General features: G+C 39.7%; 1 protein-coding gene across 1 annotated transcript; it reads left to right on the forward strand.

The window, feature by feature from the left end:
• Positions 1-13,168: 13,168 nt before the first annotated feature.
• LOC143608896 (uncharacterized) lies at positions 13,169-13,939 on the forward strand. The gene is made up of 2 exons (XM_077083804.1): positions 13,169-13,281; positions 13,402-13,939. Exons 1-2 carry the CDS (start codon positions 13,169-13,171, stop codon positions 13,937-13,939), a joined length of 651 nt encoding a protein of 216 aa, XP_076939919.1.
• The last annotated feature ends 3,387 nt before the right edge of the window (positions 13,940-17,326 follow it).

Raw genomic sequence — 17,326 nt, forward strand, 5'->3', positions numbered from 1 at the left:
CATTGAAAGGTGGAGGAACAACCTTGTATTTATCTTCTTCTTTGATCTTGTTAAGCTTCCCACAAATGTTACCAGTTGAAAGTAGATTTTTAAGGAAATCATTCTCAATTTGAAGTGTGGTGTTCTTCAGTTTTTCATCCATAAACATCTTCTTCAACCCATTTATCTCAGCGACATACCTGGACTGCACCATATAGTTATCCATATAGTCTTGTTCAAGACTTTTGATTCTCTCTTCATAGGTCAAGTCACTAGTCTCATACACATTAATCATACTTTGCTTTTTAAAACATTCACTTTCAAGCTTCCCAACTGTAATTCTTAATGATTCTATCATTTCAAGTAGAGTTTGAATGTACCTGAGATTTAGAGGGTTCACCTTCATTCTCAATTTTTTCCATAAATGCTACATCTTCTTCCTTAATTTCACTTGCATGATTGCTCCAATCAAATTCTCCATCCAGTTGTTGAGAAGCTAATGCAACATTCCCTTGATTTCTGGGTTGATTGACTTTGTTTCTGTTGGCGTTTGCAGGAGCTTGTGGAGGGTTCAGATTATTTCATTGAACGTTCTGATTCTGGGGAACAACTTGTTGATGGTTCTATGCTTGTTGGTTGTTAAAGTTGTTATTGAAATTATTGTTAAAGTTTATTTGTTGACCATGATGTTGGTTCTGGTATCGATATTGGTTTCTTGGCTGGTTGTTTTGAAATTGCCTAGGTTGATTGTATTACCTAGCAAAGTGACCAGGTAAATGACTGTTGTAGCAGATAGCCTTGGATTTGTTAAATCCAATTCTACCATTGGGACCTTGGGACCTGACATGAATGATCTCCCAGTTCTGTTGAAGAGTCTTTTGCTTCTTAAAGCTAGCATAGCTGCCTGCCATTTCAAATCCATATTCACTAGGTCATTTGCATCGATTTGATCTAACTCTTCTTCGACCACACTGGTGTGAATCAGTTTTTGGCCACAAAAGCATTATATGACTCAGTAAACAATGAGAACAAGGCCTACATTCACTTCGTTGATTGTTGTTACCACTACTAAGAGGTGCATGTCCACTGGATATTGATGATATAACATGATTATCAGTCAATTGGACATTAAACGTTTCTCCACCTTGATTGTTTACATTTCCAGTAACAAAACTTCTTGGTGTGCCACCTCCATATTCACTAGAATCTTCTATTATAGGAATTTGTTGTTGATTATTTGTGGACAAGTTTCCCATGGGTGCAATTGTGAATTGGTCACTTGAAAACAGGGTCTGTCTTCCTTGATCATTTCATTTTCAATCTCTGATGCTTGCAGGATGCATATCACATCATCATGCAATTGTGAATTGGTTTCTGCCTAATGAATTTGCTGGAAGTATACCATTCTTTTGATAAGGATGAAAGCAATTTTGTATTGAGATTAGAATCTATGACTGCATAATCAGTTGTCCTGATTTCATTGACAATAGTCAGGAATCTTTCCAATAAAGACTTCAGTATTTCACCATCTTTATATTTGAATCAGTCAACTTGTTGCTTCAGCCTTTCTTTCTTGATATTCTTCAATTTTGTATTTCCTTCAAACATCTCCAACAAAGCATCATACATGGCTTTAGCTGTTGTATGGTGAGCAACTTTGGTCAGAATTTCCCATGATAAGCCACTTTATCATGGCTAAGGCTCTGTTATCCTTCTTCTTCATTATGGCCTCAATAATTTGATTTTTGTTGGTTTCATCCGGCACATAGGGTTCGTTCTTGATAGAATGCCACATCACAACATCATTATAGCAAACTGCGGCTTCAAATAGCGCTTTACATTTGATATAATTTTCCTATCCATGCAATCTAGGTATTTTGTTAGTAGACACTTCTTGGTCATCCTTAGAACCAGACATCTTTTTGGTATTTTTGAAATATTTTGAAAAACGGAAAAATTTGATAAACTTAAACAAAAACTTAAACACTCTTTTGAAAAATAATTAGAAATGTGGATAAAATCCTCAGATCTGATATATCTGGACCGATTGAAGCAAGATCTATAATAAAAATTAAAACTTTAATGAAAATAAGAGAAAGAAAATACTTTTAAACCTCACAAATATTGCAGATCTGGAAAATGAAGAACAGCACAGTTGACGTCACAAATCAATGGAACAGTTGTCAGCTTACGTCACTCTCCATCTTCAAAATTAGCAATATTCAGCAGCAGTTCTTCACCCAAATAGTAGGAATCGGCTCTGATACCACTTTTCGGTCCTGAGTCTCTCTATAGATAGATCTTTTACTCACTGTCTTAAACAACACAATAGTGTACACAAGAAGGTTAATGACTTAATATTTATGGTAAGAACACACACTATAACTCAAAATGTTGCTTAATAGACACAAAATAACAAATACACACTGTAACTCATAAATATTTCAATTAGTATTATGTCAGACACAATGAAAACCAATTAGGGTTTCAGAATGGAATGTCTGGATTTTTATGGCAGATTTCTGTGTAGGAATAAGTCAGCCAACAAAATCACAATCAGGTGTAAGGTATAGGTGTGTCATAGGCGTGCCCTAAAATATTTCTTTTATAGGCATGCCCTGACACATGACATTACATCTAGAAAACAAAATGATGGTAACATTACATATTCAAACGAAATACAAAAGATTCTAAGTGTAAACAGGTCTTCGGGCAAGCTTTACAGCTTTTGTCTTCATCGAGCAGACGTGGTAACCATAAAGTGTGCTGGTAAACAGTTCCCCGGGAAAACTTTACTTAGGATATTTTCCTTTCAAAATATACATCTAGCTGATTTCAATCCTCTTAACCATATCAAACTTTGCACGATATGGTCCTACGAGCAAACTTGTTCTTCAAAGATCCTTTCAACTTATTGAACAAACCTAAGTGTGCTGGTAACATTATAGCTTGTCCTTAGTTGAACCTTGCTCGGCATAAGTTCATAAATAAATTATTGATCAACTTCCTTCAAGCTTGACGGGACCACTGGTTATTATATAAACCTTGCTAGATCTTCCAAAAGACTTGGTTTCTTCAGCTTGGTTTAGTCAAGAGTTTGCTAGGAAACAAACCTTGCTTGACTTGAAAAACAACCTTGCTAGACAAAGTGAACCTTGCTCGATCTAACACTTAAGAGGAATTCTAGAAGATAACCTTGTTGTGAAAGCAAAATACCTTGCTAGATCAAGTAAAAGCTTGCTGGGGGGCCTAAGTGTGCTCGGTTTCCATACTTAGCCATTTTCAGAGTGGTTGAGAAGATTCCAATCTTCCTTATGTCTTTTCTTGTCTTTTCTTCGACCCAACATTTACTCAAATTTAAAGTTCATATACTTGTATATGTTTGGTCATGATATTTACTTGTAGATATTCGGGATAGCCATTTACCTGAAAATGGAAAGTACTTGGGGCGATTGTTGTGTATTTTATTTAATTATCTCGCTGAAAATTGTGTCGGTTATTTAAATTTGTGGAACATGTTTACATGTTTGGTCCTGTTATCTACTTGTTGATTTATAGGATAGCTATTTATCTATAAACTGAAAGTGACTTGGGCGACTGAATTTTTATGCTCCTCAAAAATGAGTTTTGAAGAAAAAGAGAAAATGATAGTACATTGAACATCTGGTCCCATATCCAGAAAGAATAAGTTTAAAAGGTTTTGTGCTTAATTGCATTGGTGCATTGATAGGTCTTAAACAAGATGTTAAGGTAAAATATGTGATATAAACATAAAGAACTACCAAATTGAAAGAAGTGTTATTCTCTTCCAAAAGTCCTAGTAATGATGGCAGAAATGTAATAGCCTGTAATACTCAAGCCTTATGTTTATCTGATCACCAAAAACAAAAATTCAAAATAAAATGCATCCGGTTTCCTGACATTGTGAGTCTTTATGCAGCTTAATCATCTGGGTATTCATAAACATGAATATTTCAAAAGCTTTTTGAGCAAACCCAAAGTCATTAAACTTGATCACTACTGTATGTTGTACAATCTAATTACTGACTTGATCGAAATCCCCTGTTAGTCATACATTGTTCCTCCCCTTCGCGCGTCTCAATACCAGTAAGAAACGGACCCCAGGGATACAATGTATGTAAGCCTATAGCTAAACTCATGCATACTCATTCACTGTAAATAAATCTTGGTGTATCGCTTGATAATATGTATCTATAAAAATCTTAATTTTGATTAGCAACATAATGGTTTAAGTCAAGTTGGGGTGATACGGTAAATGTCAAATTTAGCCTAAACCGAGATTAGAGGCTAGTTTATGATATTTTGTGCTTTAATTGGAAATTAAATCATATCATAAAAATACTTGAAGGTTTATTATAAGATTTAAGTGGACAACAATATCAATAACCGACTTAACACCAGTCATAATAACACTGAAATATAAAACTGTGATGGAAGGGCAATTTGGTCAATATGATTCTCTACTTAACTCACAAAAATATGTACTGCTTTTGTAGAATAGTTTTGATGTTTGTTTATGTTTTATTTTGCCTTCTTACTTCGAAAATATTCAAAAATCCAAAAATATTGTGTTTTCTATTTTATTTTTATGCTTTATTTTCGATTTACGAGCTAAAAGGGTAAATATTTTGAAAAGAATAAAAAAACAAAAAGATTTTCTCATTTTTATTTAAGTCATTTAAATATTTGTTTTAAGTTAATGTGTTTTGAACACAAAGCACGTTAATGTATTGCTTCTTACTTCGACTGGTTTCATTGGGACACGAGTTTCAATGCATTATTTAATCCTTGTGATTTAAAATGATATTTTTCATTTTAAATTGTTTATTTTATACCTATTCGTTATGATCAGTCATAAGGAATAAGGTACATTGGTTACCCATACTGATAAAGAATGAGGGTCAATTATTTTTACATTTGAATAACGAATAAGTCCATTCGTTATCATCATTCTCTTCTGCTACACTGATAACGTATGACCACATTCGTCATCATTATTGATAACGTATGTAGAACGAATCTGTGTTGATTCATTATTTGGTTAATTTATGGTTCATTCGCTAACGGGAATAACGAATGCATAAACGAATATGGTTCATTTGTTAATTTTAAATTAACGAATGGCTTATTCGATTGTCTTGGGAAGTGTGCAAGTCTTTTATATTTAATGGACAGGAGATGAACGAAACACTCATTCATTCACCTTGATATTCACAAAACCCAGGCAAACCCTTGCAAACATTTTTCCAGAATTTCGACCTTAACCATATTACGTTTTGATCATTGATTCAGATTCATAAGGTAATGGTGATCAAAACGTAATCAATTTCGTCAAAATCCATGCACGAATCATGGCTTGATTACTCAGTTCTTTCATCTGGTTTAATTTATGAACATAAACCGCTGCTCTAACGATTTTCAATTTAATTGGTTGTTTATAATTGATTTACGATGTTATTGCAACTCCATTCATGTTTAAATTATGTTGATACATCACTAAACATGGTTTAATTGGATTTTCAATTGCATGTTGACCGTCATTGTTCATAGTGAATTTTGACTTTGACAATTAGGGTTCAAATTTGATAATTATCGATGTCATTCGCTACAGATAACGAATGTACAATCAATTCGTTTACTCATTCGTGAATGAAAGTTAACGAATCAATCAATTCGTGTGAATTTTCAACGAATCAGTCCATTCGTACGATTTGATAACGAATGATCATTCACTTTGTCTTATTCGTAAGCCACTCATTCGTTATGGTAACATGGCCATAACGAATCGTGCCATTCGTTTTAACGAATGACATCATTCGTCATAACGAATCAACCTGCACATGATGAATAATGAATGACACTTATAAGTTATTTTCAAAATTAAACTTCTAATTCTTAAATAATTTAATCATTAATGTCCGTTTTTATTAATTCTCGGTTTTATGTATTTTAAGAAATGGCAGATGATATAGTACAAGAGGTTCTAGTTGCTAATCCACAGCAAGTCCAGCAACAACAAGATCCGGAGATTCCTCTCCTGCCTTTTGACAAAAAGCACAAAATTTGTGCTTTTGTACAAGATAACTTTGTTGATCCGAATTTATTCAGAGATATTATAGCATTCTTACAATGATCTAGGATACACTATGACATTACTGCTAACGTACCAGTTCACTTCAGCGTTATTCGTCCTTTCTGGAATTCGGTACGTTACGTAGAGTCCGAGAATCATATCGTATTTGAAGTCAATAACAAGCTGATCGTTATATCTCCTGGGGTTATTAGACGGGTGCTTAGATTTGTGGATAACATGGATAATCCATGTGAGTTTGACAAGACGTTGATATGTGGGTTATTTCAGCATATATATTATTCAGGAGCCCTTGATCGTTCCCAGTACAATTAGGCGTACTTGTGCGCAACGTACAAGTACTTATTACACGTTCTTATACATTGCCTTGAAGGACTCAAGGGTGGATATGACGAGTGTCATATTATGATGTTATCCGCATTCGTAGCTCTTGTCTTGAACAAGCCGTTCAATTTTTTCTTTGCTTATATTTTATCATTTCAAGGAAAACTGCCTGATCAAGAATCATCATAGCAAGTTCCTTATGTATCCACGTTTTGTACAGCTAATCATTCAGGATTTAATTCCTGACATGATGATTGATTAGACGTTGGAGAACAATGTGTTGAAGTTGGAACAAATGAATGCTGATACAATGAAAAGGATGAAGACCTACCGTAGCAAAGACCCAGAAGATCTTCCAAGAACCAAATGTTTAATTGGTCACTTGTCGAATCCGGCATATAAATGTCCTTAGGATGATCATTGGATTCACGACGATTCAGATTTTGAATGTGAAGAAGGACCGGGTGGGAACGATGATGGTCATGATGATGGAGGAGATGATGGTGATGACGGCGGTGATTTACGACGTGCTGACGTTGAGGCAACAAGCTCACAGGCTGCTCAACGAAAGTTAAAGGGCAAAGCACTAGCTCATGATCAACTACCCAAACGTCGCATTCGGCACGGATCTGGTGTGGAATTTGATCCACAAGTGCCAAGGTCGTCCGTTTCACAAAGTCCAGTGGTGTCGCTTACTACTAGCACCCGGGCACTCACATTGACGACTACGATCAAGTCTGATCCAAGGCTTGGCTTAATTCCGCAATCTGTTTTATCTCCAATGCCAAGGCATGCTGCTTCTTCAACGGTGGTTCCTCCTACATCAACTATCCGTCCTACACAACCCTTGGACGTCTCTTTTATGAGAGACACTCGTCCTCAGGGTCTGGTGCAACCAGTTCCTCCAAACTTTCATGCTTGCCCTCTACCCATCAGATGGATATGCCCTTGAGCTTGATTCACTTATACGAAAATCAAATGGCGGCTGATCGTCAAGTTCAGGAGCAGATGATGACAAACCAATGTCGTCTGATGGGGTACGTCTCGTATTGTCAAAAAGAGACTAGAGAGTTGCGTGAGATTGTGTCGGCTCAGGGGGTGAAGAGATCAAGGAGCAGGAAGATCTTATTCTTTAGTTAACATGTAAAGATGATGCTTTAAAGAAGCTGAAGAATGATGATGATGACAATGATCCTGATGCTCCTGGTGGAAGTGAACCAAAACAAGCTCTCGACTCGTCAACTGCTGGTACGAGTGGTTGTGGTGAAGGCAATGATAAACTGTTAGTTGTTTATCAAGACTCGATAAATGTTCAACCTATCGAGTCGATCATGGCCAACATCGTATTATTTATGGATGATAAGGGGGTAGTGATGAGCACTACCAACGTAGATGAGTTGGAGGTGGGTGAGTTTGTCGATCATGCCTTGACTCGCGATCAGATTTCATTATTATTAGAATTGAACGATGAAGAGTTAGACGCGTTGGAGGCTGAGGAAGATGTGGAGGTCATTAATGATGATGAAGTGTTACTTGATGCGAGTATTCCACACGGGAATACGTCATTTATCTATGAAGATGAAGAGATTGAGATGGAAGATGTCATGGTAGAGGAATGCCCTGATCTGTATCATCGTTCAAACGTTGATCAGGGTGTTCCCACATTTACTGAAGATTATGTTAAAGCTGCTGAAGATCATCTGGAGAAGACTACAAACATGAAAGAAAAAATTCCTGAACGGGAGTCTGATCCATCTGAATCTGACATCTTAGGCTGGTTCAAGGCTCGAACAACAAAGATCATCGAAACCTATTGATAGGTGGATCAAGAACAACAAATGGATGATGTTACATGAGCTAAAGCTAATCAGGAAACAACTTTCAAGGCTGTGAAGATAGTTAAACTTGATATTGTTTCTTGGTTGTACGATTCTGAACTGAAGGTGTGTATAATTAAGTGGGAGAACGGTGTTCAGTATTTTCAATACATCACTGACGTTCTCTCAATGCCGAGGTGGGATGTACGGACACTCGCCAGTCGGCTATTTATTAATCGTGGTGGAGATCGACTAGCAGAATGTTTTCACCAACATCTGCTCTTCGAGGTCAACTATGGATTTAAATTCTTTAATCCACAAGTCCCAACCCGTAAGTATATTGATGAAATTGATCCTCGTACGGGTTGGAGGAAACTTGTCCTTAAATTTAAACCGCCTAGACCATGAAACGTGTACCGGTGAAGACTTTTTTGCAAGTCTTCATGTATTGTTCAATCGAGGGTACTACGATAATCAGACAGTCAAGGCGGTCATTGTGCTGGGAAAGGGCTTGAAGACCTGCTTCATACGAGTCATCGATCTGATGTGGCTCATTAATTTATCAGAGACGGACAACGACGTATTATTCGAGAACTAGATTTTATTTGAACGAAAAGAAGACTATGATCGATCTATGAAATTCCAACACGTTGTGCGTGTGTGTCATGCGTTTGGGATTCATAGTTGTCAAGATTGGAAGACGAAGAGATTCAAGTAATTTAAAGACAAAGAGCTCAAGACTAGGGGGTGTTTGTTAGTACACGGTTTTGTCGTTGCGAGTCTTTGTAATAATCATTTTAATTTGTTATTATTTTAACATTAAAGGGCATTTAAGTAATTATGACCCATTCGCTACACAAGGCTCATTCTTTAAGGATGTTTAATGAATGAGCCCATTCGTTGTTAATTATAGTTCATTCGTTAAGGATGTTTAACGAATGAACTTTAATCATTATATGTAGATGTCCATTCATTAAGGATGTTTAACGAATGGACCTTAGTCGTTAAGTATTAGATCCATTCGTTATGGAATGTTGACGAATGGGGTATAGCGAATGAGTTATTCGCTATACCATAAAATAAAGTATGTAAAGGAAGACGAATGAAGGCCATTCGTTAAAGGATGAGTAACGAATGGCATTTCATCTTCTATATAAGGTTGTTCATGTCTTACTTAATTTAAGTGTTGATTAACGTATACTGTTACGCTGCCAATTTATCCTCTCAATACTTCAATTAACATTATCGATCATTACCTATCACATAACGTATATCACATAACAAGATCCTAGATCCAATTAATATGACGAATTCATATTGATTGATGCTCTAATATGTGTTCAACACATGCAAGGGATATGATTGGTGGAGAACCTAACAGGGTAGTTGGCCATATACTCTATTTCCCTAACAGCTATAAATACCAACCAACCTCCAAATTGTAAGGGATCCAGCATTCAATACTCTCAACTCACTCTTATTATCTCTTGCAAACAATATACTGATTCTCACGCCGAAGGATGGTTATGAGCCCCCCCCCCCCCCATTTCCCTCGTAACGAGCTCACAGAGTTCTTTTTTGTATGTGTGCTACTCATTTGTGCCAAGGGGGAATCTAAACCATCTTGGTAAATACTAGATCATCACCCTTGGACTAAGAAATTAGACCTTAAGGGGGTTTTGTGTTTCTTTATGATGCCATCCATGCATTTTGCTAGAACAGCTTTCATAAAAATTTTTGGTTCAAATGAGTGGGAAAACACCCAGCAAGGCGGTTGGCTAGTCGTTAAACGTCAATCAAGATAAAAACTTGGAAAATGTTGTTGTGATAGGTAGTGTTGAAGGTATCGCTAACGTCTCCACCCTTCGACCAACAATCACAATGAAAAACAAAACTAGGCCAATGCCACAACTGCAGATACCCTTGCTGCCAAGCATGATAGCCTGGTGGGAGGCAGAACAATAAAAAATCATGGCGAGAATACAATAAAAAAATGTCATCCTTTGTACAGCCTAGAACTTTGTTCGGCGGAGAAGCAAACAGTCATAAGGCGGACGAAGATTATGATAGAGTTGAGGAAGAATCGACTCCTGTTGTACATGGAACAGAGTTACCATCTTGGAAAACACCAAGTAGGCGGGCGAATAGCCAAGCAGACGAGCGTAGTAAACCACATCACTCGCGTCGTATAGCTAATTCACGCTTGAACGATCCAGATTATGAGGAAAGATGGAAAGATCCAGACACATTCGCCAAAACACTCATCAAATACAACCAGACGCGAACAAAGATTTTTCAAAACCATATCGGCCGATAGCCTCAGGTGGAAAATCTAAGTTCATAAAAAGAATCACGGAGGCGGAGTTACTAGAAAATCAAAAAATTCCGCCAACAGTGGGTCAGTATGATGGTCTACTAGACCCGGATGACCATTTACATACCTAAATTGTTGCAGGCTTAGTCTCGGGGTGGACCATGCCACTTTGGTGCCACATATTCACTTTAACACTTGGAGGAGCAGCAAGAGTATGGTTTGAATGCCTGCCTGAAGTCCAAATCACAAGTTGGGATAACCTAGAGAAGAAATTTACCCAACATATTTTCCAATAGAGGCGCCACATCAGCTATCCAGCGGACATCCTTAGTGTCACGCGACGATATAATGAAACATTGGAAGACTTCATTACTAAACTCAACAATGAAGGGTTGAATATTGGTCGAGTAGGCGAAGATCTGATGCGCGCTACCTTCCGCCAAAATGCAAGGTGCGATGACCTCATTCATAACCTTACTGGTAGAGATGGCATGCCTCGGAGTTGGGATTCCATCATGACAGCGACAAGGCATAAAACACGGACAAAAAAACTTTGGGAAAAGAATTGGCGCGCGCAGATGCGAGAAATGATATCAATAGGGCCCGCCAAGGCAAAAAGATCACTTACGTCTGGTCACGAATAAATCAAGAGCCTCAGTCAATATACAACACTTACGAGGCACACAAGAACAAGCAAAAGACACAACCATACTCCTCTAACAGATGGATGTCGTTGACCAAGATCCCCGCACAGATCTTGTAAACGGAGGGCATTGATTTAAAAAATACCCCACCTTGCAAACCGGGGCCAAACGCGAACACAACATGGTATTTTGACTATCAAGAGCAATATGGTCACACGACGAATCAGTGTTCGAACCTGAAATATGCCATAGAGGAGTATGTCAAGAATGGAAAGTTTGAACAGCTAGTAAAGAATATACGGAGAGCCGGAAAGAGGCCTTCAGGTCAAGAAAAAAAATCAAAGACCTCCATGCTTACAAGAATTTGGTTGGCACTACGAACAAAAAACGCCAGCAGCCAGAGCACACGCGTGGAAGGAAGAACAAGTCATCATTCCAGAGGTACAAGGTGGCGCAAAAAAAAGCACCACTGGTGATCACCGATGTCTTTGGACATTATAGCATAACGCTTCTTGGTTGGCGCGGGAGCCACGTCCGATATAATGTATCGACAATGTTTCGACTTCTTGGAAGAGGCAGATAAGCGCCGCTTGGTTCCCATCAATGCGCCAATAACCTGTTTCAACCAAAGCGTTGAATACCCGTTGGGGCAGCTAACATTTCTGGTTACTCTTAGCTATGGAAAACATTCGAGAATAGAGACGTGGACTTCCTCATCATGAAAAATCCACATCCACATTATGATATCATCTTGGAAAGAGAAGCGATAGGAGACTTTAACGCCAACCCATCAACAGCTCATGGGATATGGGAGTACCAACTCCAACTGGAGTGTCGATGATCCACGCTAATGGGAACGCCATGTGGCGGATGCAAATATCCCGAAAAAGAAAAAATGAAATTAGAAGGCCAAAGAGAACCAGAAAAGTGGGTTCTCAACAGAAAATTCCCAGAGCAAAGGGTCACCATAGGATCTACCCTCTCAAATCGTACACGGTTGGCGTTGAAAAGGCTTCTCATCAGCAACATTGATGTGTTCTCCTGGACACCCGCAAACATGACAGGGGTACCTAGATCCAAAGCGGAGCACCTGTTGAAAGTAAACCAAGGTTGTAATTTGCAAGCGAAAGCTTGTAATGAGCAGGTGCAACAGCTCATAGATGCAGGAATCATCCGCATAATCCAATACCAAACGTAGGTAGCTAATCCAGTTATGGTACCAAAGACGAATGGCCAATGGGGGATGTGCATTTAATTCAAAGATCTTAGCAAAGCGTGTCCCAAAGATTGTTATCCCTTGCCAAAAATAGATTTAAAAGTGGACGCGCTAGTACCCTTTCGGTACATGCGTACAAGGGATATCATCAGTTCCACATGGCGGCAGGTGACCAAGACAAAACAGTGTTTCACATAGATAATGGTACATATTGTTTCAAGATGATACCATTTGGATTGAAGAACGTAGGGTCTACGTATCAGCGCCTGATGGATCGAGAATTCAAAGACCAAATTGGCATAAACCAGAAAGTTTACATGGATTACTTGGTAATCAAGAGTGACGTTGAGTCAGTATTGCTAAAAGATATAGAAGAAACCTTCAAAACTCTTCACAAGATATGCATGAAACTTAATCCAGGTAAATGCTCTTTCGAAATGAAAGAAGGAAATTTTTTGGGGTCATCGTCACCGCTGGTGGGTTCAAAGCAAACCCATAAAAGATTGGGGCGGTTGTTAAAATGTCTTCTCCCACCACAATTAGGCAGGTGCATACATTGAACGAACGGCTGGTCGTGCTGGACAGATTTCTATCAAATCACGCCGACAGATTCTTCCCGTTCATTTCAACCCCCTAAGAAACTGTCTCTAGAAGACACAGTTTCGATGGACGGTGGAAGCAGAAAATGCATTCCAAGAGATCGATGCGCGTCTCGCAGAACTCCCAACGCTAACGGCGCCGAAGTCAAAAGAGTCGTTAACAATGTACTTGGCTACCTCTGGTAGAGCAATCAGTGTGGTACTTCTAGTAGATAGAGATAACGTTCAGACACCTATCTACTATATCATTTTCACATTAATAGATGCAGAAACCAGGTACTCCACACTATAAAAACTGGTCATGTCATTAATTCAATCAGTGCGTTGACTATGGAGATACTTCCAAGGAAATCCAATCAACATTCTTACCAATTATAAGTTACAAAATGTACTAAGCAAGCTAGAGCTTTCGGGCCAGCTAGCCAAATGGGCCATTGAATTGGGAGAATATTCAATTGAATATAAACCCAGGCCTGCAATTAAAGGTCGGGTTTTGGCACATTTCATAGCCGAAGTGCCCTCAACAAGAGAAGTCGAATGCCAAAGAGACTTAGAACCTCCCATAAAACAGCGAAAAGAACAAATTTGCCAGTTATACCCAAACGAGGCATACAATGATGAAGGCTCAAGCACAGGGTTAAATCTAAAAGTCCCAGAAGGCCACGAGTTCACATACGCTATCCGCCTAGACTTTAAAAGCACGAACAATGAAGAAGAGTTTGAAGCATTTCTGGCAGGTCTAAGAATAGCAAAAAATTTCAGGGCCAAATATCTGGAAGCCCACGTAGACTCAATGCTATTGGCAAATCATATTGAAGGGGCGTATGAAGCAAAAGATGACAAGATGGTTTCTTACTTGGCACAAGCAAAGGCGCTGATGCTGATCATCACTACTTGCAAAATCAAACATATAAAGAGAAGTGAAAATAAATAAGCAGGCGCACTCGGCAAATTGGCATCGGTCAGCTTCGATCATCTGGAGAAGGATATCCGTGTGGAAGTCTTGGAAAATCCCTCTGTCGTCGCCTGAGAAGTTTGTGTAATTTCCACAAGCATAACGAGCTGGATTACCCAGATCATCAACTTTTTATTGTCGGGCCATAAAGCATTGAATTATTAGCATAAAGATGGAATTTTATATAGGCGATCTTACCTGGGACCACTCCTCCGATGCATAGATCTATAGAATGCAAATTACTTGTCGAGAAAAATACACAAGGGCATTTGTGGGATTCACGCAGGACCAAGAATGGTGGTGGCCATGATTATGAATTCAGGATAATATTGGTCGGGCATGCACGTGGATGCGGAAAAAGATATATGCAAACGCAGCGTATGCCAGCGCCATGCACCAAACACCCCCCTACCTAAAAAACATGATGATACAAGTGACATCCGCACGGTCATTTCAAAAATGGGCGATTGATATAACGGGTCCATTTCCTGAAGCACCAAGAAGAGTGAAATTCTAAATAGTCGCCATAGACTACTCCACTAAATGGATCAAGGCAGAACCTGTGGCCACAATTAACGCCGCCAGCATTAAGAAATTCATTTGGGAATTCATCATATGACATTTCGGGTTTCCAATTAACATAGTCAGCGATAACATAGCACAATTTGCGGATCAGCACATCAGAGCTTGGCTTTCAGAGCTGAACATAACCCAAATGTTCACTTATGAGGCACACCCGCAGGGGAATAGAGAAGTAGAGCGCGCTAACCGTAGCATCGTTGACGACATAAAACCAAGGCTGGATGGATAGATCAGGTTGCGCACGTCCATTTGGCTATCCACACCCAAAAGAACACATGCAATGCGGAAACACCGTTCAGCCTGAGTTATGGAACAGAAGCGATGGTCTCGGCAGAAATTGGCTTACCATCGCCAAGGGTTTTGTTACCAAGTGACAACCAAAGCCAAAGGCTCTTGGACTTAGTGCTTTTGGAGGAAAGAAGAGAGTAAGCCGCAATACGGATCAAAACTACAAACGCCAACTTCAGAAGTATTACAATGCAAAAGTAAAAATTTACAAGTTCAATGCAGGAGATTACGTCCTTCGCAACAAAGAGGCATCAAGAGCACACGTGCAAGGAAAACCGTCACTAACTTGGGAAGGGTATTAACAGAAAGAAAAGGTCCTGGCAAAGGCGCGTATGTGCTGATTCAACTTGATGGCTCACCGGTCCCAGGAACATGGAACGCGGCGCAACTGCGAAGGTGTTACATGTAAATTGATTTCATTAACTTGTTAAAAACGGCCAGGGGCCATGTTCAATTAATGAAAATGATACCCTGCATTTAGAAAATCTTAGCAAAATAAAAAAGACAACAAATATATAATGGAACATAGTTTAACAAAGTCACTTTCCATTGATTCAAAAGAAATATTTACAAAAGCGGATACCAACATCCGCTCAATGAAGTACAAAAATCCTAGACTACAAGTATCCTAGATTAATGTACAAACAACTTAATCCACATGGGGAGAGATTTCATAGTCCACAATGTCTTCTAAATTCTCCTCCACTGGATTCTGCGGCGCTGCAACATCATCGCCAGCTGTAGAAGAGGGACCTGCCTGAGCTGGCTCCAATAACTCCTTCAGCATATTCACATCATTCTCTTCCTTGGTATATTAGGCGATGACAGACAAGATGGGGAATGAAAGAGCATCATATTCAGCCTCAGCAACTTGGTATTCCGCTTCCACATCATTGTCGTGAAGCACGTAGGCTTCAAGAGGAAGTTGGCTTCGCAAGTGCGTTACCGCCTCCTGGAACCCAGCCTTGTGCCCCAGTTGTTGTGCAGCCGTGACAAAGCGCCCAACGCTCTTGGTCATATCATCATCCGTGAAGCGTTGGGTAACCTGAAAAGAGAAAACGCATATGTACAAATAGGAGGGAAAACGTAATATGCAAACGAGGAAAGAAAACCTTGCGGAATGCCTTCTTTAGAAGCCAATTGCGATCCTTGGCAGCGGCCGCACACTGAGTAGTCAAAGACTCAATAGTCTGCTCACGAGTGGCAATTGCATCATCCAAATTCCTCGCATCCGCCTTCCTCGGCGCTGCTTCAGCCTCTAATTTGTCACTCTGCTTGCGCAGACTGACGTTCTCCTGCTCGTGCTTGGCAGCGGCTTCCTTTGCAACAAGAGCTCGCATGCGCGTATCAGCAAGATCTTAGTTATATTTCTTGCACACAGCCTGGAAATCTTTGTAGCGCTCAGCGCGCTCACGGACAGACTCAGCTAAGTCTGCCTCAACCTTGGACAACTTTCCCTAAACAGCAGCCAGAGCTTGGCGGTTCTCTGCTGCCTCACGGCCCGCCTTCTAGGTGGCCTCCTCACCATTCTTCACGGAAAGATCCATTTCTCTCATTGAATCAGAAGCCTCAATATTTTTAGAGAGGAGAGCTCGGTTTTCACGAATAAGCTCCGACACACTAGACAGACCTCGTACGCGGTCAAAAATGGCATCAGATGCCAAACTGTCGCGGGTTTGGAACTTGCGAGCAATGCATTCCCCAGGCGGGAACACATGCTCCAGAAACTCAGAACAGACATCGAGATCATCAAAATTGGCGCTGCGTGTAATTTTCCATTTAGGCTGATAAGCCTTATTGGACTCGATCGAATCGCGGGGGTTCATATCTACATTCCCTGCTATACCGCCGGCAACACCGCTGCTACCACCACCAAAGTCAAAGCCCCAATGTGAAAAGGAGGCGGTTGAACATCCTCATCGCCGTCAAGGACAAAATCCTTGCCCGGTGAAGACTCCTTGGATCTCAGGAAGTCAACAAAATTTTGGGGGCAGACGCCCTGCTCAATGACTTCCCGACTAGAACCTCAGGCAACGCCTTCAGTGGTTCAAAAAATGAAGCCGAAGTTTGGGCCTCAAAAGAAACAACTAACTTCGTTGTCACATGCATAGACGTCACTATGGTTTCAGCCTCATACGGTCCAACCATGTAAGGCCCCGAACCCGGTAGCCCTACTTTAGCGTCGGATTTACTCATAAACACAGTCCTTCAATTCAGAGTTTATTAAAACTTTTCGCGGAATATAAAACATCAATCATTTGTTACAAAACATTAAATCTTTTCTTTGATACCATAACACAAAACTTTATATTTAAAACATCTTTACTTCTTTCTTCAGATGCCAGCCGTTCAATCCATGCCATGCGTCATCCTCTTGCAAGCTCTGTAATCGGCTCACCTGCGAGCATACTAAAAGTCAGCTACGCTGAGTGAGTTCTAGTTAATCAGGCAACATACAATCTATTCCCATATATTACTTCCCGTATCCGAAGACAC

Source organism: Bidens hawaiensis, unplaced genomic scaffold, assembly GCF_021521415.1.
Source record: "Bidens hawaiensis isolate Kalapana, Puna unplaced genomic scaffold, B.hawaiensis_p1.1 tig00419447_1, whole genome shotgun sequence".
NCBI classification, from domain to species: Eukaryota; Viridiplantae; Streptophyta; class Magnoliopsida; order Asterales; family Asteraceae; genus Bidens; species Bidens hawaiensis.